General features: G+C 44.7%; 1 protein-coding gene across 2 annotated transcripts; it reads right to left on the bottom strand.

The window, feature by feature from the left end:
* FAXC (failed axon connections homolog) lies at positions 1 to 24,443 on the bottom strand. Of its 2 annotated transcripts, XR_002436998.1 has the most exons (7): positions 24,124 to 24,443; positions 23,213 to 23,348; positions 19,585 to 19,781; positions 13,365 to 13,582; positions 10,182 to 10,298; positions 8,178 to 8,543; positions 1 to 1,561 (listed from the first exon to the last, which is right to left on the bottom strand). XR_002436998.1 is itself a non-coding variant. In XM_021392134.1 (6 exons), exons 1-6 carry the CDS (start codon positions 24,396 to 24,398, stop codon positions 8,260 to 8,262), a joined length of 1,227 nt encoding a protein of 408 aa, XP_021247809.1. In that variant the 5' UTR covers positions 24,399 to 24,443; the 3' UTR covers positions 6,455 to 8,259. The 2 variants fall into 2 exon arrangements, 1 of the variants encoding a protein (XP_021247809.1); XM_021392134.1 differs by lacking the exon at positions 1 to 1,561 and having other exon boundaries at positions 6,455 to 8,543.

Raw genomic sequence — 25,014 nt, 5'->3', positions numbered from 1 at the left:
TTTATTTACGTGAGCATCTTCAGCTGACGATCACAATGGGTCAGTAACTGTTAAATGGTCGGTGCACGGGAACTCTCAAAACTGCTTTACCACAATCCTTTTCCTATTCAACTATTCAAGAGAACAACATCCAAGGAATGAACATCCAAAATATATAATTTAATGTTTTTGGGATTCAGACACAGAGACTGTGAGTTTTTCAACAATACGGGAGCTCACTGGAACTGAGAACTCATCTGGGAAGGGCAGTTTGTATAACCAGCTATTCTGAGCTTGCACTATTGCATGATTCAAATCCTCTATTTCAACCTCTGTTATGTGTTTCTTCACCTTAGTGTTTCTCAAATGCACTGACATTTCTAGTCTTTGTGGAGAAGTCAATGAACACCCACTTTAGAGGCCATCAAACTGTAATGCAACAGGAGCTAAAATACCTATTCAGAACAGTAGGGTTTGGACTGACTTGCAATTTTTTTAAATGTTCAGGTCAGGGAAGTGCATTTGCCTGTCCTCTCCCTCAGTCTCAAAACTGAAAGTCGGGTAAATAGCCCATAAATCCCACCTGAACATACATGTATATGCCTGCAACACTGACGTCATCAGTCAGAAAGCAGGATTTGATGTGAATTTGATGACGTGAGCGCACCTGTAAACACCTTCTGGCACCTTCACCACCACCACTCCATCCCCACACTGTGCTCAGGGCCACAAGCTCAGTCTGGCTAAGGACTTACAAATGCTAAATTTTTTCCAAAATATTATTGTACAATGAAACTAGCCAGCACAGAGCTTTGGGCAGTGATCTTAAAATACACGCACTCCTCTGACATTCTCAGGATTATTCATATTCACGCTGGTAGCATTAGCCCAGAGTAAAGAGAAAGGAGAAGAGACTTCTCCTCACACCCAAGGTTAAGTGCAGTCCTTCCTCCTGAGCTTGACCTGGAAATATTCCCGCATTGCCAAGGGGAGAGAGGAACAGTGACAGTAACAGACCCACATCACAGCAGTGGCTAAGGCATTTGCTTGAGGAGATGTGGGTTTAACTCACCGGTCATTACAGCTTCACACGCTTTCCCACTTAGTCACAGTTAGTGAGCAGGCCTGTGGAAAGCAGAAACATTCATAAAAAGGACGTGAACCAGAAAGGTATTTTAGATCCATTACTTGTAATTTACACACCAATGACATATGGCATAAAGACAAAATATACAGATTTTCATATATACATACAGGAATCAACACAGTACACAATTCGAAGTTATGTTACAATTAAGTGTACAATTTTAAATATGGCTTTGTAAACTAGTAGTAATAACAGTGCTAAAATAACGTATGTCTTGTGAGTTCATCGACAAACAACATAATGCAGCTACAGCATTAAAGTCCTCATTTAGCAGTGTGTTACTTCACTTTGTTAGGAAAACCTTGTACACCGTACAGAGCTGGATACATCTCTCCTCCATACCCACCTCCACATGCTTTATTCTTGGCAGATTTTGCACCCTGACGGTTAAAACTTTGGGGCCTGCATTCTTCAAGTATTCTCAAAAATAAAACCCTGTACAATCAAGAAAAGACCACTCTTAAGAACAAATTAAAAAGTAAGGGAAGAGCATACACAAACATTGTGCCCAGTGACAATATCATCACAACCAGTGAAGCTTATAAAGCTTTTTTTTTTTCTTAAGAGTTAAAAAACAACAAGTGTCACACCTTGTTTGCCTTACTCTAGTGAACAGCCCCAGTAAGGTAAATTTCTACATGAGGATAACCAGACAGGATTGAGAGAAGTGGCAAATTCTGGGTCACTTGGAAGCTCAGTTGGAAACCTCTGGCCCTTCTGAAGCCAATGGCACTTCTGCCAGTGACTTGAAAGGGGAAAGATCTTGCTGTTCTGCAGAAGTTGAATGCCTTTTGGAAGCAGATGCTCTATTTCTGCTTGAGTTTGTTGAGCTGAATGTGGAAATCGGTAAGATGAAATTCTAGGGTCCTTTTAATGTATGAGTCACACTCAATGCCTGTAACAATCTCTGGCCTCAAAATCTGCCAGCTGGGCAAACAGGACGCAGTACTCACAGCTCAGCACCACAGTGACTCACTGAATGTTTTCATGATTAAGATTCCCATACTGCACACAGACATCCCATTTCTTTCCAAACACCTCAGGGACCTGTGAAAATCTCTGCTGAGAAGTTCTTCATGTTAGCACGTACAGGGAAGGCGTGCAAGAGAAGCTCTTCACAATGACCATCAGAGAGCAATGCCCAAAATTGCTGAGACAGAGCTCATCTATGCTGCAACACTTTCCTCTGCTAAGGCGAAGCTGTAAAGATTGGGGTCACTAGCCTGAAAATCCACAGCCCCATCCTACCCTCACACAGGAGGCCCACACAGTACGGGGGGGGTAGAGGTCTCCCCTTAACAGGGCACCAGTGGGTCATGATGGCCCACACACCCCACGGGGTACCATCAGAAGGAAGCTGCAGCCACCGCACTACTGCCCTGTAAAAGAGCCAGACCCAAAGGGATCCTTGTCTTTTTCACGAGGACATGGAACACAGCATGGGTACAGGACGACAACACAGCAGCAGCCTTACTTGAGCAGCAGCTTTAAGGGAGCCCCTCCACTATCTCCTCAGAGGTAATAAGAAGCTGAAGCATAGCGCAGTACACATGGATACGGCCACACTAACATGCTGCCGAGAACCACTGCGGTCACTCAAGGGTACCTCTAGTCCTCCTTGTCCACAGATCAGACAGCGCAGCTTGAATGTTCCTCCAGATCTCAGCCACTGACAGGTATGGGCATGACTCACCCCTACACTACATATATCCATTTCCATATACCAGCTACAGGGCTGTCCAGCATAACTCTGCATTTAAAGAGCACAATTTGCTTTATTTTGATTGATTATAGGCCCGATATATAATTTTGCAGTATGGTGATGATGGGGTTAGACTAAGTAGCTACTTGTCAGGAAACAGATTCAAACATCTAAGGACAAGACCCACTTGAATTCATCCCCTGCCACAGAAATTTCGCTTGGTGAGCTGCCCTGCATAAATCTGCACATAACACACTTTTCCAGAAGGCAATATTTTGTACGGCTCAGTATCTGACAGATACAACCCTTTCAATGAAAACAGTATGAAGCTGTCATGATTACTTGAGCAGACATCACTGACAAAAGGAAATTTGTGCCGGAACTACTGCTGCAGAAATATTTCAGGCGATATTTTTTCAAAGAGAATACAGATCTGGAGGGACATTGCCAAGGTTTTAAAGATCAAAATGTGTGACTTGCAGTGTTGTAATTGGATGGGAACAGTCCTCCAGATCTGAAACATCAGGTTTGGTTTGGTTCTTAAATCAAGCGCCACATTTGTACAATTTCTGTATGACCTATACAGCCCAGCATCTATCTCCCCACTTGGTAACAGTGAGCTCTGCTGACAGAGCCAGCAATGCTGACACTGACACACAAATCCATCCTGACACGACAAAGTGTTACACAATCAAACACTGCAATTCACAGTTAAAAAAAAAAAATAAAAAACAAACCAGTTTTAAATTTAACTACATTGGGAACACAGAGGTTTCTTTAAATTCCCATTCCCCAAATGAGGAAGACAAGACCAATTATCATTCCCTCACAGAAGCATTATGGAAACAAATACAATATTCAGTATTTGGCAGTGTTTAAAAAAAAAAAAAAAAAAAAGAAACGGTGCGACCACACTGTCCCACAGTGAGGACAAAGAGCCACTTCCTACTCATGAGCAAGGCCCCTGGCACACACTGTCTGCTCTCGTGCCTACCTGGCCACCTCCCCGGGTCAGCCCGCAGCCATGGCTGGGACCACCATCAGGTCTGGTGTCCAGCAACCTCCCACACACATGGCTCTCATGACACAGGCTCCTGAACCCTTTCTGATGCTGCCCTGCAAGAAGTCCCCAGCCACTAAGACACCTTGCAGGGTCAGCATCACCTTAGGCACGACATCGTGGTCTCCTTCACTCTCCAGCTTCAAAAGGCCCTCACACCACACACAGCAGGCGGTCGGCACTCCTGGGATGTCCCAGGTCTCAGCACTGTAGTGACACCTGATTTCTTGGCCCCTGCAGCACCACGGTCAGGGCCTTGGGGGGTGCTTGCCACGGACTTCCATTGCAGTTTTGATCAGGAAAGAGTGAGGGAGGAAAAAAAAAAAAAGCAGAGGAAATAAAATGAAGAGCCCAAGGGAAATAAAGAGCCATGGAGCCGCATCAGGGAAGGGTCAGGGTGGGGGTTAGGGAAAGGTTCCTCACCACAGAGCAGTGGGCATGGAACAGGCTCCCCAGGGCAGCGGGCATGGCCCCGAGCTGCTGGAGTTCAGGAAGAGTTTGGACAACACTCTTGGCCACAGGGTTTGAATTTTGGGTGGTGCTGTGTGGAGGCGGGAGTTGGACTCGGTGATCCTCGCGGGCCCCTTCCAACTCAGGATATTCTGTGATTCTAAGACACTCTCAGACAATCTGTAGTCCTGCACAGCCCCTCAGCACGGAGATTAAAAAAACAAAATGAGTAAGGGGAAAAAACCTTTGCAAGACTAAGGAAACATTGCTCTTTTAGCAAAATGTTGAGAACTTCAGTGTGTTCCATTTTTGTTGAAGACAACTCTTGTCCACTCTTTCTCCATGCAAACCAAGACGATCTAGCACTTTTTCACGGATGTTAACAAAGCCATTTCTTTTTTTTAAATATTTTTCCCCCATAAACATTTTGCCAAGGCCAGCTTCCAAAAGAGAAAGGCTTGGATTAAATCCTTAACACAGGTCTATCAGTCAATATTTGTTTCTGGACAGGACAAATGAACTCAAGGATTTGCTACCAAACCTTGACAAAACACTATACGTACAAATTCCTAAATAGAAGCTGTTTTCTAATTTCACCTCTAGTTTGAAACACAGCCAAACACAGAAACACAGTACCTAGAATAGCTGTCATAAGGAGAAAGCTACTTACTGAGTAACTTCTCTAAAATAACCTGAGTAGTTCCTAAGAAATGGAAGGCATGTGACACGCTACAAAATACATTCACCCAACTGATTACATCACTGAAAAAAATATCAGCTGACAACAAGAAGTCCCTTCCCCCCCACAGCCCCTTCAGATCCACTCTGTGTTTCATGTTTCACTTTTCTGCAGCAAAGCCCATCACCACACTTATCAAACTGAAGTCAAGGCTCTGCTGAGGATGAATCCTCAGATTATTTCTTACCCTACCACTCCTTTTGGCACCAAAACATACATACACGTATATTCATTCACATATTTTTATATATGCACACATATTTTTAATAGCATATATATGTGTGTATATATATATATATGCATACACATGCTCTACTATGTACAGTACCAAATGCATCACAGAAGCACCCACCAGGAAAACTTTCAGTTGTAAAAGACTACAACATCACACCAGCTTTGAACCACGGCAGTGATGCCAATTTCCGTGCCCCCTGTCGTGTGCCACCATGTGATATCCAAATGCAGCTCCTTACACATGGGAGGGTAAAACTACATCACTGACTTCTGATTAGTTTGCCTTTTGGGATGCCCCAAGCATCGCTGCCACTGACAGACCTGTCAGCCCAAGAAAATTATGACTCTGTCCAATGAACTCAGGCTGGTCTTTTAATAACTATGACTCATTGCTGAGATTCATTTGGTGCCAGAAGGGGCTCCATACCTGGAAACACACTCTCCTAAAGCTGAAAAGATGGATAAACAAATGAGGATGTCTCTACCAGAATTCCCAAAACATTACTATTTTTGAAGAGGAGCTTCTTGACGTAGATGCTTTTTACCCAGAATATCAGTACGTAAATGTTTGCATCTGCCCTGACTTATCTGCAAAGTTTCACAGGCATGTCAGACCATTGTCCCTTGTGCTTTCAAGCCCAAGACTCATGCCCTTGTGACCTGTTCCTGTGCTTAGCTTCCTGAGAAGGGTCCCAAGTAAGTGGATCATACTTTCCTCCTCCTCAGTTTTGGTTCATTTTGCTTTTGCAAACATGACAACAGAGACTTGCCCATGACTATAGAGACTGGAGCATGGCTCCAAGGAAACATGCGGGGAATTTAGGAGACAGATGCAAGTTTGTGCTCGCCTCAGACCAAACTGCCTGCTCTCACTGCAGTAGAATCATAGAATCATAGAATTAGCTAGGTTGGAAAAGACCTACAAGATCACCTAGTCCAACCATCCACCTACCACCAATAACCCCACTAAACCATGTCTCTCAACGCTATATCTAAAATGTTTCTTGAACACCTCCAGGGACGGTGACTCCACCACTTCCCTGGGCAGCCCATTCCAGTGCCTGACCACTCTTTCAGAAAAGTAGTATTTCCTAATGTCCAGCCTAAATCTCCCCTGGCGCAACTTGAAGCCATTCCCCCTTGTCCTGTCACTAGTTACAAGAGAGAAGAGGCTGACCCCCAGCTCACTACAACCTCCCTTCCGGTAGTTATAGAGAGCGATAAGGTCTCCCCTGAGCCTCCTCTTCTCCAGACTGAAATAGCTCCCAGGCATGGAAGAGACATGGAAATTCAGTGCAGCCTTGTCCCCACTGCCTGCATAGCCATGGCTAGCTGGGTGCTCCCCACAACAAGCACCTTCCTGTCACACTCCACAGTGCAGGAAAGGGACGCGTTCTTTGAAAGCTGGAGTTGGTTCAAGCTCCAGACTACTAAGACTATCAGCAATTAACATACTGAAGTATGTGTGTCCTGTCTATTCTCAGAATCAACATATGATAAAATTTCTGCTGAGAGGTCGTGATTCATGGAACTGTAATTCGGTGAGAAAGGCTTGACTGAACTATTTTCAACAGGCTACCACCAACTTATGCAGGCAAAACTTGATTTTATACACGTTTTCAAAGACCAGGGCAATCTGTAATTTCCATATGCTTTCTCTCCAATTAAAATCAAACACTAACTGCTAAGCAACACAGGTGTAGGTGCTTAACTTCACACAGGTGGGCCAACCCAATGGAACCATTTTTTATCTCTGCACCAGTACCAGAGCACATCAGCACCTGTGCAGCTATTCTTGCTTTGGTTCTCCAGATTCACAAGTATGCCACCAAAGAGGCGTTATGATCAACCCTAGTCATTATTCCAGCTCCTGGAAATCCTCACAGAACACGTGCTGACACTGCTGTCTTCTCACTGCTTGCTCCCACACACTGCCTTTCGGAACTGTGCATTATAAGCTAGCAAATGCCCACCGTCCTAGCCAGCTCTACAGCATTTGATTGCAGGCTAACACCTTATATTTACACAGCACCTCACACCTAAAAACACCACAAGTTCCTTTGCAAACTTTAAAGGTTTGATGTGTCTTGGCGTAAAGAGCACAAAGTACCCACTGCCGAGATGCTCCAGGCTTTCAGTTATGAATCCCATTTCTCTAGCATCAGTAGCAGATAACAGCCGGTGGCAGGAAGTACAAACATAGTAATAATTCAAAAACACAGAGGAAATTTAAAGGCCTGAAGCCAGGCTTTGGCCAACACACTTTCCAGATCAGTGTGTGGGAGATTATACATTAAAACTGACATTCTCCTTCCAAATAAAAATATTCTAGAACAGCAATTTCAACCTTCGGCAAAGAACAAGAAATGCTAAAACGTTCCCTTCTGTAGGAACACATTTTCCTCCTGCCTTCCTCGTCTGTCTCTGAAAGAACCAGGAGCAGTTCATCCCTGCAGACACTCTGTGACCACCCAGACTGCACGCAGCTATCAAAACTTTCCCAAAGCCCCACCGAATCAGCACCAATCATTTTCTTCCACATGAGAAAGGTGTGCCAGTAACGCTTCTTCCACTTTTGTCCTTGACCCATTCCTGTAAAGATATCAACATAAACCAGCTCTTACAAATGCTCCACCTCCTGGAGGTTTCTCCCACTCAACTGCAGGTTCTGTTTTTCAGTGGGAGCAAGAACGTAGATTGAAAGTTACTGCTGTCCTCTGGACCTTCAGTTTGCCCACTGTGTTTTAAATAACTGTTTACCTTGGTTCCATCTGAACAATTACACAAAATGAAATAAGGTTGAGATAGTCCAGGTAGCAAGTGACAGCCAAGTCAAGCACAATGGTCTCTTGGAGGCGGTACAAACCTTCTCCCAACCTGGAGCAGAAAATAAATCCGACTGATCCCAAGAAACAGCTTGTCTGCAAAACAAGAGATGCTTGTACACATCATTTGCATTGTTCGTGATCTCTGTAGTCATCCATGTCCACATCTGAATCAAAAAGGGAGTGTCCAGTGTAATCTGTGTCAGGAGTATGAGAAATACTGTTCCCTTCCTCATCAAATGTTTCTGTCCTTGAATAAAAACTGAAGTCCTGCAAAGGAGAGTGAGTCTTGCTTGCGTCACTGCTTTCCTCAGATTCATACAGAGTGTTATCGTCATCATGGTGCCATTCTGGCCAGAATTTCCTCCTTATTCTTTCACAATACATAGCGAGGTTAATGAGCTCACCTGAAACACAGCACAACACATTCCAGTAAGCACATTCAGTCAACAAAACTTTAACGTATCAGCTGATGAAGAAATTTATCAGCACTGTTTGGAAACAATTTATGCAGGTTCTTCCAAAGAGGCACCAGAACCTTGTTTCAAAACGGCAAGATCCAGTCAACCCTCTTGGTGGCTGTTTATAACTTTCACATAACTTAATACACATACTATTAACCTACATACAATGAGAAAGGCTATGCTGAAAGGAACATACATGCATGTAGCAAAATAACCATCCCAAATTCAACCTCAGCAAAAATAAAGCGAGACAAGATACTAGTAGCATAAGTTGTTCATAGCAAAATTCTTGCTGATTCGGTGTAAACTTAGTATATCCAGACAGGACTGAATTCTATATGCACAGTTCACTCATATTAAAATACAGTGAATTTGGATGTTTTGTATTTGCACCACCAGATGGCAGCATTGCCTGCAAGATAAACTCATGGGTTGGGTTTTTGCTAAGATTCACCTCTAGCATTCCTAGCCCACACAGCTGTGTTATGCCATGCGTGTGTGTGCTTAGAGAGAAGAAATTACAAGAAAACTCCAAAGAACACAGAAATAATAGCATATTAAGTGGAAAATGAACGTGTACATGAAACCTGCACTCACAACACATCACAGCATGAGTAGCTGGACGGGTATGGAGCATGCTGCTCACCTACTTGCATCTATTACCCTCTGTTTGTTTTTGTTAGACACAAAATATTTCAACAATCATATTTTTTTCTTGAAACCAATAATGGGCTCTTCACAATTCTATCTGTGACTCTTCAGACATCAAGAGTTTTACTGTACAGACTATTTATGGCTTCTCAAGTCACAAACCCTAGATCACAAGACTTTTTCCTCAAATAAAAGCTTTAGTAATGAGAAAATCTACCCCTCCAAACTGTTGCCTCAGTAGCTACCTCTTATGCAGAGTGGGCCTACAGATCAGATTCATTCCCTTTACAGCTATTTCACATCCTTTTCCTCCTCAGTCCTTTCCATTTTCCACACTATGTTTATTCTGTAAAGTGATGCTAAGATCTTCCACCAGACTTTCATGTGCCTATACCTCTCCACATGTAAAAATAAAGTCTGGGGAGCAGAGGAAGGAGGCATGGTATATTGGTTTCTAATTCATTTGACTCCAAAGCCAGACTGGATTCTTCTCCTTGCCCAGCGTCCTTAATTACAACAAAAGCTTAAATTTCAGTGGGACAACAGTACTTGCAGTTCTACTATCAATGAAATCATTTAGCTCAGCAGAATTTGGCTCACGGCTTTGTCTTCTAATACGTTACCCAGCATTCATTCCTTACAAGCATTCAGCCTTTGCTATGTCAAACAGGGAAAAGATCGAGTACAGGAATAGAAACAATTACCACGAAAAACATTAAAGTGAAAACAAACAAGAACTTCACAAAAAAAAAAAAAAACAAAAAAAAAAACATGACAGAATAGAAATGCAACATCAAACATGAGAACAGTTTATGATACAGCTGAAGTGCTCCTGCAATCCTACAAAAATCCTACAAAATGCTCCCCACTTAAACACAGCACATTCCACCAAGAGTTTTCTTTTTGTCAGAGATCACTTCAACTTCTTACCTTTGATTAGTCTCTCTGGTCTAGTACCTGGCAGCGTCCACATCGCCTGTGCCAGATGACCAAAAACCGTGGCATCAACAGTGGAGAGGTTTGGTCCCATGATGTACTTTTTGTCACCTGTAAATACAACAGCAAGGGATTTTACTGGGGAGATGTCACTTCTCCGCTGTACAAGATAAAGAAGACGGAGAAGAATATCATCTTTAAAGACATCGTTCACAAGAACGCATCCAGTACTGCCTGCTTCCCCAGCTTAGGCATTAAACCTGGAGCAAAGAAGGAAAGCAGAACACACAAGTGAATCATGTGGCATTTTAGAGGTCAGGTTAGATGGCTGCATTGTCCCTGCCTCTGCCCAAAGTGCTATAAACTCTGTGAAATGTTGTATGTAATTGAATTCTCCAAATCCAGTTATACCCCATCTCCCCAGGACATTCTTCCCTGTAGGCTAGAAGCTGCCTGTAATTCAGCAGGTTATTAAATGTTAGGGTATTAAATGAGTTTAGTAAAACTGTCCAGCAGTAAAATGCAGCAAATTCTAAAATACAGCACAACAAAGGCTCTTATCCCTCTGCACTATGACGTAGCGATGCAATACTCAGAAATAACAAATAATAGCTTCCCACAGCATGTCAAAAGTGATAAAGAAATGGAGTTAACTCTCCCCAGCTCTTTCAGAACTGCATCAACCTATTCTCTGACGACTCTGTACTGGGTAAATGTTGTGTACTTTCTGTATTTATGTGTTGCTCTGTAGTCATCGATCTCAAACACAGCTCAAAAACGGGTCCCCAAACCACAGTAATATGCTGTGTAAAATCCCATTTCACTCGACAACACTAGAAATTTAAGACTGCTCAGCTGGGTCTGAGTCTCAGTCCGTAAGGATGTTATGCAACTCCGCTGCAACAACAGCAGGTAGCAAATCTACCCTGTGAATGAGGAGAGCCTCCAGTCAGGCTGGAAGTCATAGAATGGTTTGAGTTGGAAGGGACCTTTCTAGTTCCAGCCCCCCTGCTACAGCCAGGTCGCTCGCTCACCTCCTGTCCCCAGCCGAGGATATGACCCAAGGCCATGAGGACACAGACGCAGCCACAAACAGCTGGCTGGAAAAAACCTTGACAAGCTGGTGTTAATGGCAAGTCAAGGCAATTATTGAAGAGTCGGGAAGCACACCAATAATCAGAATGGCAAACATAGAAACCATACACTGACTAATAGGACATTCATTTCAGAAGGGAAAATGAAAATGAAATGTACGTGTAATATATAATGTATATAATGTAATGTACAAATGAAATGTAGTAATGTAGCAAAGTAAACATAAGACAGCAGGTGCCCATCAAGACTTTTTAAAACACACGAGGCACAGCCTTCTCATCAATAATCTGAAAGTAAACATAAAACCGCTGCTGGTAACATATGCGCCACACAGTAAAAAAAGCAGATGTGGCCCAGTTTGCCAGCTCTGTGACTGCCCTTCACAGTTTTGGCCACCACAGGTAACAAGTACCGTGAAAACACATATGGGGTGTAGGAGCAGGGAGGAGAAGGTCCACCCAGCGAATGGGAGAATTATTTCCAATCGATGATATACAGATCTTACAGAGAGGCCTGAGAATTTCCAGCCATTTTTCCAGGCAAAACCAAGAGTGAAATAAAGGGTTTGACCACAGCATTTGTCTTCACAGGAGATGGCACAGGCAGCTCAGGGACGGCAGGAAGGACTAGAAAGAACACGTGCCTGAAGGCTGAGATCGTGCATACTCCAATTTGAAACTGGACAAATTTTGAACCGATTTTGGTGGTGATTAACACCTGCCACCCAATTACTAATGAAAGTAGCAGCATGTCCACCTCCTGAAATCTTCTGACCTCCTGGCCTCCAAAAATAGTCCTTCTTCAAAAGAAAATCTATCATTTTTCATATAGACAAAATGCATCAAGAGAAAGAGTAGACAGAAGAAAATGGAGTGCCAACAAATCCCCCCTCACCCTCTGCCCATGACCACAAGTCTTATTTCACTTTGCTCCCAACCCAGCAGCACCCCGCATTTCAGAAAACTTGCACAGCTCCCTCTAGGTCCTTTGCAATTATCATTCTTTCCCAAACACCTTGGAAGAACAAAAGCACCTCACATCCCTCCAACGCTTAGCAAGCACTCAGTTTTTGCCTTCTACTTAGTTCTCTTCACCTTTCCTCCTCCTGTCCACGCCGCACTTGGGCAGTTCAAGCACATGTGCTCTGTCCTCTTTCCAGAGCACAGGATTGGTGCAGGAGCCAAGACTGGGCAGGGAGGTCCTCTCTTGCCCCTGCCCAATCACTACTTAAAGGATCGTAACAGGGAAAAAACAAACCACACCAGCACCACCTCTTGGATTCTGGCCCAAGGGAGGGACAAGCTCAAAGTAAGGGATAATGGGCCCCAAATCAACTCCTCATACGCATTTTTACACAGAAGCATAGTATGGTTAGCTCTCAGCAGACAGCAAGCAAGAATAACAGTGTAGACAGCTTTCGTTCAGACTTCAGCCTGAGCTACACCACAGAAATGAGGCCTGTTCTGGCCGAGTGAGGTCAACCTTAAGACGATCTCTGCAGTGTCCACCCACAACAACCAGCAAGCCTAAAACCATCCATTTTGACAACACAGACCCATTACCTACCAGCAGCTTTAAATGAAGCTTCTAACACCAACCAAACAGCAACTTCCAGCTGAAATTAGCATTTGCTAAGGACTTTCAAATGGCAGTCTCACAATGATCTATCAAACACTCCTGAGCCTCACTAGGAAAAAGAGACCTCCCAAAATATAAATAAGAGGTTTTATTTCAGAAATCCATGCTACATTTTCCTAAATTCAGATAGAAAAACACTCTTAAAAAAATGACAGGCCACGTTCTGCTCCTCTAGATACAGTTACTCAGTGCCCAGAGAAGGAACCCGTTTACCCTCCTAGAGAGGCAGTTTGGTAACAATGAGCGAGGAGAGAAACCCGTCCCCACAGGAGTGAAGGTGGCACCCCCCACAGGAGTGAACGTGGCACCGGGGGACAGCAGCAGTGGACTCCACCCAACAGCAATGAGATTATTTGTGCCTGTGACCAGGCTGACATGCTGCGATTTCACACCGAGGCAGCAGGCTGTGCACAAGGAGCAGGTGTGTGGTTTGTGGTACATTACCCAGGAGGCTTGCTAGAGTCCTCATGTCCTTCTCCATCAGGGTGTACATCTCCTCCTCAGAGAAGCGGCCAATTCCGTGGCCGTACATCTCCCGCTTCACGATCCCTTTGGTCAGATGGCAGAGAATCCACTTCAGCAAGTCACTGAGGGGGCCGTAAACTGAAATCATCTTTTGTGTCTCGTGAAGGTTTTCCACCCACTGGCAATAAGCTAGAGTCCTAGAAGGATGCAAACAACAAGTTATACCAGCACAATGCCCAGAGAGGACAGAGCTAGGGAAAGCAGAAAAATAAAGAAAGCAGCCTTTCCCACCAACCTGTTCTCCTTGCTTTCTATTGCTGCTTGGCTAAGTTTCAGCAGTACTCTGCACCAACATAAATATTGTAGCAGTGATTCTTCTAAAAGATCTCTGCTCTCTTCATAGATTAACCATGACATAATCTTTATTAAAAAAAAAAAAAAGCCACAGAGGTGGTAGTTATCAGATTAGTTCTCGTCTGAATTCTTCTTCCCCTAATGAAGATATTGATCTTACATGAGATATCCTTCTGAAGGGTTTTGCTGTATTTCAGGCTGGATTATGACTTTATTAAATGGCCAAAGTATTATTTCAAAAGATCTTTTCATCAGAATTTGTCTTACCAGCTATACAGTTCTCATTCTTTATTAATACTGTAGGCAAAGAAAAGGTCACTTGTTGCTGCTATGTTAACTTTTCTAATACGTAGCACTTTCTGACAGTAGGTATTCTGAAGAAACAAGAGACCATACAACTTTTCTCACAAGTTCAAGGGATAGTGGAAGAAGAGCTGAAGACATCTCTGAAGTAGATGTGACAAATGTATGAAGCCAAGGGTCTAAGAAACATTGGGATTCATAGCCATATTCCATTATATATACCCAAATTGAAGCAGGCTTACACACTTGAATTGTATGAAAAAAGGCTCATGAAATACAATAAACTCATGAAGCTTGATAGAAAAGTTGGAATATCAAAAGTTGCAAATTCATGTACGTAAAATATTGAATAGTGTTTAATAACTAAACGCTTCCATTTGCACTATGGTTGGAGGCTTTTTTTTTTTTTTTTTTTTTAAGTTTGGAACATGACTTAAGTTCTATCTGTACATTTTTCTAATTGCACACTCTTTATGCCTGTATGGATCAACTAATTCAAAATAAGAGGGAAAAAAGAGAACTCTTGCATATTTTTTCACACGTATGCTTTCTCAAACTCCAGCATACTGTGACCAGAAGCTGAATTTAGTGCTACCATCAGGGAGCAACTACTTTCACACCATGAAAATGCTCTGATCTTTACATTTCCTCAGATTCCTTATTTGAATTACTAATAACACTACTTGGCGTAACAGCTGAAAAAAAAAAAGCCACTTAAAACTCAAATGTGCAATGCCCTCCAAGAGGATAAAAGGCATTTTAATTCCCTTAAAAACTGTCCCCTGCAGGACAACGCCTTCTGCTCAGACTGGTTTCATTAAATTCAGCAACAGTGAGGTCCGTGCAGGTTTCAGAGCAAATGCATGAACAATAAAGAACAGAATTGCACCTGCGTTGTTTCTGACTTCTTTTATTCTCATTATGTTTCTCCATGACCTCTTGTACTGTATTAGCACGACAGCAGCATCCCACTGGTGTTTTGAATGGAGACATTGCGCAATCCTTAGCATTCAAACTGGATGAACCAACTAAGGTTTTTGGGCCAGTTTCCACAAAGCAGAGTTTGAAACAAGACTGTATTTAGAAAGGAGCACCAACAGGAAAGGAGAACACAAAGCCAGCAAGCAGAAGGTACTGAAATACCAAAACAATCAACTTTCGAGGATACAGTCCCTTGGACAAATACAGCTTTGAAGAAGAAATCTGGTCTGGATGCAAACACTAGGAAATAATTACAACTATTATCTGTGCGTGCCAGCTATTATTTATACTATTTACTCGAATCAGCTGCAAAAAACCTGCTCTCTAATAGCACAGCTGTGCACCTCATTATGAAGACCCTCATCCCTCAGCATGGATCTCATCAGCTTTACCCATTCTGCAGCATAATTGTAATTGCTTTAGGACGATGGGGCTCGCCATAGAGGAGTAGCAAGAAAAACAAGGCAAGACAAAGCAAGAAAGCAGAGAGGAGACTCTGCTGTAGCATTTCTGAAAAATCACCCCAATCACACACGACCAGCAGACCCTCCAGACCTGCCATGACTATTATTCACTCTGACTCCACCAGTGAGCTGGCATCGTACCGAGCCATCAACCATGTCTGGGACAACTTTAATTCCATGAGACAGCATGAATAAGGTTTCCCACAAAGCCAATTAGCTGTGTTGTAAAACAAAAGTACATTTCCATAACACTCACTTGCCCGTTCTGGGGGAGAAGGGCTTTGGGTCTGGAAGAGACAGAAACTAGGAAAGAGTTAACAAGCAGGACCAGATTTAGGCAACCCTGCCTCAGCAACACCATCAAGCCCAATCTTGGATGGGTGGCTGTCGCTCTGAGTGAGTAAAGTCGTCACATGTCCCAAATCTCAAATTTACATGAGCAACAAAGACAGCTAAACAGACGACCACTCAGTTCATGCCTACAATGTTAGGCTTCTGAGCATGTAAAAGCAAAGAAAAAAGCAGGGTAGGATTTAAAGGGATAGCTAAAGACCTTTTTAAAACTGGCTTTACAAGCACTTTGTTAAAATAGTTATATTCAAGGATTGACTTAATCTGTGCTTTATACCAAAACATGCTCCTTTGCATTTAATTCCAGCCATCATTCCTCTGCTTAGACTACACTTGCAGAGTATTATAAAAATAACAAAAATTAAGAAAAGTCAGAAATCATGCAGTCTACATAAACTAATTGAGCATAATCATAAATACTAACTATGAAAACTAACTGTGGTTCAGAATGTACGTGACGAGATTATTACTTTATGTCATTTTGGGAAACATTAGCACCTCCATTTATGCCAGAATATCTGTGAATTCTTAAGAGTATAAATAAAACAATAATGCATTAAGGAAATGCTACAGGGGTGAAGCAAATCTGAAGGATAAACGTAACAGCAGCTCTGGCCTCAATACATAAATCAGAAGAGATAGAGAAAGTGACTCATCAGGAACAGCTTGCTTGATTATCCCCCAGGTAACTAAAAAGGCAAAAAAAACCACCACAGAAAAGGGGAGGATGCTCACAAGGATGCGAACTGGCAGTTATTTTGCTCATCTAAATCCGGCGCAGAGTGGAATTTCTTGATACAGAAAAGGATTCTAATAAATTCCTTCTACAATCAGCTGCAAAATCTTACCTTACCTGCTGTGCGACTTCTCAGAGAGAATGGCTTTTAAGCCACCAGTGGTATTCAAGCATCATCATCCTCAATAGCAGGAGAGATGTCACTCTTATCATTGGCTTGATGTTAAACAAGCATTATGTGTGATACATGGCAAGTCTGTATATCTGCCAGTTGTTTGCATTATCATACCATGCTCCTCTTGTCCTTCAAACATCCAACACATCTGTCACGTTTACACGGTCTTCTTAAAGACAAAGTAAGAAATGAATGTATTTATGTGCGTGTATAAATATTGATAAATGACTCACGTTAGACAACAAGGGTAACCAATGTAACACCTTTGCCCTGGTGGTCACTGCAGGAGAGTGGAGGTGACCCAGTGCAAGCCGGGGGGAGATGACAGAGGCCTGCACGCAACCAGGACCTCAGGTCCAGTCCCTCAAGCACAGAACCAGCCTGCTCCCATTTCTTCCCTACCGACTCAATCTCACCCCCACCTAGGCTAAAAGGTTTGTTTTTTTTCCTTTTGCCAATTTAAACATAGCAAAAGCCTGACAATTATAGCTTCCTCCAAGGACAGAAGCTCCAGCAGCAGTCTCATGCATCTCGGAGACATGCTCTAATCCCAGCACTAAAATAGGCATGTTCAATCACTTACTGGCTTTCTGCCGGGCACCACAGTCTACAGAGGTTCACAACAGTCCTATGTTGCTCTCAGCTCCAGCCAGAGCAGCAATTTCCTCCTTTAAGGGGGTACTAAGCAATCATAGCTGCAGCCAAAATAAGCAATCAGTTCAGCAGAGGTTAAACATTTCAGGAGGATGCTGAGCACCCACCCAGATTAGCTCCATCCACAGAGCTAATCCACAGGATGTTCTCTGCTTGTTCATTCAATTGATGTCATACAGCATTACTTATTTATGATGAAATTACTTTGCATGCTGCTGGCAATGAAGCTGTATTAATCACATTTTATATCACTGCTTTGGAGGCTTGATTTTATAAATTTTCTGCAGAAAGGCCATGGCTGTGACAAGTTCCCCCAAAGGGGACTTGAGGATATCACAAACAGACCCTCAGCTCCTGGTGGGAAATGGGAAGGCTCGGCACCAGCGTGAAGCTCTGCACAGCTATGGCCTGATTTTATCATGTTTAACCACAGGATAGTCAGAGCTGTTACTCAGGAGTTACAGCAGTGTGAAGCCTCACAGCTCTGGCTTGGGCCTAGCACAGAGAACCGGCACAGTGTGGTCTCACCAGCACAGCAACCGTCTCATACACCCTCACAGCGAGAACACACAACACTCAAAGTTGGATCTTTCCATGCTCCAGTAAAAAAATATTTGCCCTTGGGAAACTCACCTGCATGACTAAAGAGAGAAGGAAATGGGGATATGCAACAAGGCATGTGCCTACTTTTTCCTACTTCTTGTTTTGTCCATCTACTTCAGTTCCCCAGGTCAGCACCTGAATCTGCAGTACCTGTGTCCCATGCTCTCCTATTTCATGCCCAGCAGTGCTGAGTGAGCTGAGTGGATACATGGATGGACAGCCAATGGCTTCACCAAGGAAAGAGCAATCGATAATTCAGACACACAAGAGCCGTGCAAGTTCGTCATCAGTAATGCTACATTTAAAGCGGTTAAGTCCGTGGACCATAAAACAATCAATACACTTAGGCAAGGAGATGGAGTATTAAGGGATCTAAAGGCCTCATCTTCCCTCTGGCAGCTACAACAACTATGGGGAAAAAAAAAGGAAAAACAAAAAAAAAGAAATCACACTTGCAGACTTCTGGAGTATGAGAGCTGCAGTCAGATTTCTGAGAAGTCGCTGCTGATAGGCATCACTAGTGAAAGTCACACTTCTGGGAAGGAAGGGATTACATTCCTAAATCACATCTTTTAAACTACTGAATGCTACAACTGTTCCCAGGAAATGTTACAAATGATTCAAAATACTATGCATGCACGAGTTGCTGCTGACCTTCAATAAGAAGATAGAGGGAAAGAAAGGTTAAGGCATTCAAGTTAAACCACACAGTTTTTCTAGAGAAAAAAAAGTGATGTTTGAATGCAAGGCTCAGCACAACAGGAATTTTAAATGCATGCAAGAAAGCAAACTGCTGGGGAAAAGCCTTATGCCTGCCAAGGTATCCAATGCCACATCCAAGATGCCACGTCCACCCGCTACTTCTATGGATCCAGTCTGGAAAGGACACTTGAAAAAAAGGACTGAAATGAAAAGTTGGTGTGGCAGAACAGGAAGCATAAAAAAATAAAGATCACAGACACTATATTCAAAGGTGTCAGTAAAATGCATAAAGTATCAGCAAAGCTGTATTTAGTTTTCCATTTGTATCCATAGCTGATCTACCACAACTGTATCTGTATCTGTATCTACTATCTACTGTATCTGATCAGCTGGCACTGATGCCAGCAGTACTTACTAACAGGAGTAATGAGGCAGTAATCCATACTGTAATCACAACACAGATAATTAAAACCAATGACTGTAAGGATATCTGTAATATTTCAGACTTGCTCCAAACGCTAGATTTTGTTTCTTAGTTTCCCCTCTCAAACCTCCAATCTTTTCAGCCATCTTGGGTTTGCTCCTCATTAACGAGGCTGCTCCTGCATGGAGGTCGTATGGAAGAGGACAGCAAGCCAGCCCACTGCTGCTCCCTTCTGCAGCCCGGTCTCCTTACCTTGCCTACACATCACTGCAGCTCTCAGGGGAGTTACTCCTGACTCATACCACCACAAGCAGAAAGGAGCAGCAATTTCCCACAGTGAAAAAAGCTGTGAAATTAATAGTTGGGTATCCAAGACAAAATAAGCATTCACTTCTAGACAAGCAGTACAGGTATGACAGCAGAACAAACCCAGCTTTTCCATGCAAGCTTACCAATAGAAGTGCTCCTCCACCATCTTTGTCACTGCTCTGGAAACAGCTCTTTCTCGCGGACCAAGGTTTTTATTTAAATTCACTCCAAGCTTCTCTTCCAAAAAGTCAATAATGAACTCAGTGCCAGACACTTTTTTGTGATTGTATTCAATCCAAGGCATTTTTCCTTGAGGGGAAAGTTTTCCATCAAAATAGTTCTAAGAAAAAAAGCAAGTAAACAAACAAACAAACATACAGACAAAAAAAGGCCCTTCAGATTCCATTTCAATGAGAATGAAGCTTTTATTTATACCTTTCCTTGTTTTTAAAAGCAACGTTCTTTCTTAATTAACACTCTAGGCTAACAGCAGCTATTCAACTGGAGCAACAGCTTTGCGTAATATGAAAAACCCAAAATAGGGTTAGGTCCTGCACTGCACTGCACACTTTTATATTAGATGCCATGTGATTTAATATTATTTAAGGACATGGATTATTTAAGGGGATAGGGACGCTCAGATCTCCCGGAAGATTGGGTCCATCATTCTAAACAAGTTTTTAATCACAGGAATCAAATCACACCTAAATTTGGCTCTCACACAGAGCAGCACTTTTCATGTTAGAAGCACATTATAAATGCATATTCATAGAATCATAGAATGGCTTAGGTTGGAAGAGATCTTAAAGACCATCAAGATCCAAGTCCCCTCCCCAAGGCAGGGCTGCCACCTACTAGATCAGGCTGCCCAGGGCCTCATCCAGCCTGGCCTTGAGCACCTTCAGGGACAGGGCATCCAAATTCACTACCTGTATCAGACTGCTGTACTGTCTCTTAAGGTAAAACACAATCATGAGCCCACAGTTCAAAGACACATCATTCCCTCATAGGGCTGGAGAGAAATCAGTCTTTACATGCACTTCAGCAATTTTGTAACTTAGAAATCATATACCTTCAGACATGCTTGTTACAATTAGATCTATAGGGGCACAGCCCGGCTGTGGAGCACTGCACTAGCTAGCTGCTGAACACTGGCACATCTCCTCCATGCAGCACTTGTACAGCAGTAATAACATATTTTCTCCATATTTTTTCACTGAAGGTGGAGAAGGTCACCACACACCAGAGGCTCCAGCTCAGCCTGAATACACATCCCCCTGGCTGTTGCTTAAAACACGGGTCTGCAACCATTACCCATGGGTGGCCACTCCCAGCAGCCTTTCAACCCTTTCAGATCAAAACGGAAGGAACGGGTGACGCTGCTGGGAAAACAAAACCTTCTGGTCACAGCCTTCTCTTGGACTTCTGCCCAATCAAATCTTACAGCAGGAATATTGGATTATGTAATGTCTGATCTACTGCATCCAAGCCTGGATGAACAAAGCAGCAGAATCCACTCCACCTGCATGTGCAGGTGACTGCTCTGATCAATGGGAGAAACACCAAAACTGTCCAGCACCTGAAACCAAATGGAGAGCATCAAGTCCATAGCACCTTCCGTACGAGATTTACCTTCCTGTGCACAAATACTGACATTCTGCAGAAGCTGCTGAACTTGAAGATGTGCTTATTACATACAATTACTGCAGTTCATGTCATTTGCAACCCAGACAAAGCAGATTCTTATTATTCATCCACATACACACACATAAATACATAGTGTAAAATGTTAAAATGTTAGTGCTGCATTAATATTACACTCTAAAAAACCACAAACGATGGCTAAAGTTCTTTTCGGAAAGTCGGTTTGGGTAAACCTGAAAAAAAAAAAAAAACAGAAAACTGCTGCACAATTTTCTTGTTTCATTGCATATAGTTTATCAAACAAATCAGGAAATGTCTTTCAATGATCTGAGAAAACCTTCATCTTGGGACAAATCTCAGTTCTACAGTTCCTGTATCTGCTGTTCTCAAGTGGATATTTTTAGGCTTGAAACCTCAGTATTCTTATGGCTGCTCCTAATTGCCATCAAATATTTACCAATTTTCCACTTGAAAACTGGTCCAGCTGCAAAGCAGGAAAGCTATGGTAGCGTCATTAAAAAAAAACCCTCATGCCTCATAGTACTTTAACCTGAACTGCAAGCTACAAAGCTCCTGAGAACCGCATTTATAGAGGAAATTATAAACCACACAGCACAGGGCTCTTCTGGGGTAATTTTGTAGTACTCTCCAGAAGAAATTAGCCTCTACGTTTTCAATTACTGTTGCTTACGCTTTACTTTTCCTCATGTTTCTTCTCACAGAGACTGCCATCTTTGTCATTTTCACAGACCTAGTATGAAAACAGCACATTGCTGCTGTGCAAACACTCGTTAGACTATGGAAATAGCCAAATCTTAATAGTCACAAGGAAATCAAGGAACACCCAAAAGACTTCCACAAACACCCACAACGGGATCCTTTAATATAAGCTTTATGAAGAAAAGCATCAAACATTTTGAAAATACAGTCCAGCTTCAAGCTCCCCTTCTAAGCAGCCCCTGCCCGGGAAGGTGATGACCCACAGCATGTCTCCAGCTGCATCCCTCAGGCTGTTCTCACAGAACCATAGAAGGCTGAGGTTGGAAAGGACCTCCAGAGGCCATCTGGTCCAGCTCCTCACTAAATGCTCTGAAGTACCTTGTTCAAGTGCCATTAAATCTTAACATAATAAACATTAAAATGCATGCTTTTAAATGCTTGAGCGCAATGTACTAATTAGACCTTCTTTCACGTCCAACATAAAGGACCTTAATCACATACGAATGTGGATGAGTATCAATCACAAATACGAAATCAAGTTCTCAAACAGTTTGTTTTCCTCTGCAAAAGACCAGATGCAACCAAAACATTCTTCATAATACCTGGATATGCAGCAGAAAAAAATGACTTGAACCCAACTGAGGTGAGAATGCACTCAGCCACAGCTCAGATCATTTGAGGCAAAGTAAGAGCCCAAACTTACATAACTTAGGGGAAAAGAAAGATTTCTTCCACCTACAATCCTCAGTACAACAGTAACAACAAATATGACAACTGCAGTGCCCTCAGTGCTTTATACAAAAAGCGAAAAGACCTGTCTCATGCCTTAAAAAGTTTGTCTTCAGCACAACCTGCCTGGTGACATCACCACACAGCACGTACCCAACTCGTAGCGTCACAGCTGAACGGGACTGCAGAGCAACCCCATTTTCCCACATGGGAGGGGAGGCCCCAGTGATGCCAGGCAAAGCAGAAGGGAGGCACGTCTTCCCAGGAGGGCACCAGGGTGAAACCCTTTGGAAGACAAGAAGCTGCAGCCACCTCACCTTGCTTTCTTCAGCATGGATGAATTCAAAGACCATGTAACACTGTCCTTCAGTTTTACAGTATTATTCAGTGAACTGCAGGCTATTCTCTCTTACCTCAGCATTTCCAACCAAGTTAACTTCCACAATTTGTTTTGCTTTACCAATTAAACCTAGAGCTGCTCTAGACCAACCACATTCAAGCAGTAACTTTAAAGATTATAGACCAAATTTCACCAGAGACAAAAGAGCTGTCACATAACCAGACAGCTGTATGTGTTGATTGACATCTCTCCGCATGAGACAGGTTGGGGGGATGCCTGTCTGCCGTTTCATGCAACTACAGTGAACTCCAGTGTAAAGGAGAACTGTATGGATGTACCTGGTAGGGTAGGTCAGCCATCCTCAGGTACGTTTCCATTTTCAGACAGAAAGGCGACAGGCTTGGAACACCATTGTTGGGCCTTGAAAACTGATGCAGTATGATTGCATCTTTTGAATCAATCTCCTGCTCTTTCCTGCCAGAAAAGAGAGCAAATTAAAGAGGGGAAAAAAATAAACAAAAAACAGGTGCGTGATAAAACAGCATTTTAAACACACAAAGGAAAAATCCCAGCTGAGGCCAAACATGCGTCCTCCCTTAATGGACGACTGCAACGTTTCATTCGTCAGATCGAGGGCCGCTACAAGGCACTGTCGCTGCTGCGGCAGCCCGGCTGCTTCCACGCTGGGTACAACGGGAACCTGGCACGGATGTCCGTAAGAGGCACAGCGATAAGGGCCCTGGCCCCCCGGCCCCGTCGCGTTGCAGACGGCACAAACGCCGCGCCCAACCGGGCACAACACCGGGCCTCGCCACCTTGCCCTCCAGGTGAGCGCTGCTCCAGCTTCCCCCCTCCCCCCCGCGGCAGCCACCGGCCATTTCCATCGTTATCAGGCCGGGCTTTGTTCCAGCCCGGCACCAGCCGGCTCACCGCCTCTCAGCCCCCACGGCGCTGCTCCGCAGCCCACCCTCCGCGCAGCCCTCGGCCCCCGTTCCCACTCCCCCGTTCCCCCCACCGGGGCAGCCGCCGCCCGCCGTCGCCGCAGAGGGCAGCGGCACCACGCGTGCCGCCAGCGGGCACGGCGCTGCCACCCGACGCCCCCGCTCCCCCGTTCCCCGCGGTGCCCGGCCCCGAGGCAGGACGCCGGGACAACGGGCCCCGGACGCACCGTGCCCCTGCGCCAGACGACGCAAAATGGCTGCGGGGCAGAGCGGGGCGCCGAGGCACCCCCATCCCGCAGCCCGCTCACCGGATGGCCAGCAGTTCGTGGAGCAGGTAGGCGGCGGCGGCCAGCAGCGCGCCGCCCGTCAGGTACAGCGTCTTCTTCCACCACGAGTCAGAGCCCAGCGTCGCCATGGTGCCGCCCGCCCCCGCGCCCGCCAGCGGGAAGGCGACCAGCTCGCCCCCATAGAGCGCGGGCGGCGGCTCCTCGGGCCCCGCGCACCAGCCCAGCGACAGGCTGCGGTTGCGGCTCAGATCCGCCACGCAGGAGCGGGGCGCCGCCAGCCCGACCCCCCACAGCATGCTGCGCCCGGGCCCCGCATCCCCCGCTCCGCTCCGTCCGGCCCGGCCCCGCACAGCCCTGCCCGGCCGGGCGGCTCCGCCGGCTGCCGGCCCCCTCCCGCCCTCGCGGCGCGGCTGCGCGGGGCTGGCGGCGGAGCGCCGAGCGGCCTGAGGGGGGCACCCGCGGCCCTGAGCGCGGGGATGCGTCTGCCCGGCCCTGAGCCGAGCCCTGTCCGAAGGGTGCGGTTTGGGGTGTGCTCCTCACGGCGGTGTGAGAGGTGATGCGCTGTTGTGCTCCTCACCGAGGAGCCGGAGCCTCTTGTGGTAGCCCGTGGTTGAGACGAAGGGCGCCTGCCATAAAATACCGGTGCCCAACCACTGCACAAAACAGCAAGGCCCTCTTCCAAATGCTTGAGACCAAGTGGTTATTTTGTTCTGTTATTCTGACGCTTGACGAGGTGACTGAGCAGAACACCTCTAGGAGTAGAAAGGTGCAGCAGAAGCAAGGCAGCTTTAAACCAGCTTCAAAGCAAGTACCTTGACCCGTGAGGCAGGGGCATGGGGTGGGAGTGCTGCAGGCTGCAGCCTGCCCTTAGCTCCTGGGGCCCAGGGCACAGCGTGCAGAACAGCCTTCCTC

Source organism: Numida meleagris, chromosome 3, assembly GCF_002078875.1.
Source record: "Numida meleagris isolate 19003 breed g44 Domestic line chromosome 3, NumMel1.0, whole genome shotgun sequence".
Taxonomy (NCBI): Eukaryota; Metazoa; Chordata; class Aves; order Galliformes; family Numididae; genus Numida; species Numida meleagris.
Note: the sequence above shows the minus strand (reverse complement) of the source record. Positions and strands in the feature narration are given on the sequence as shown.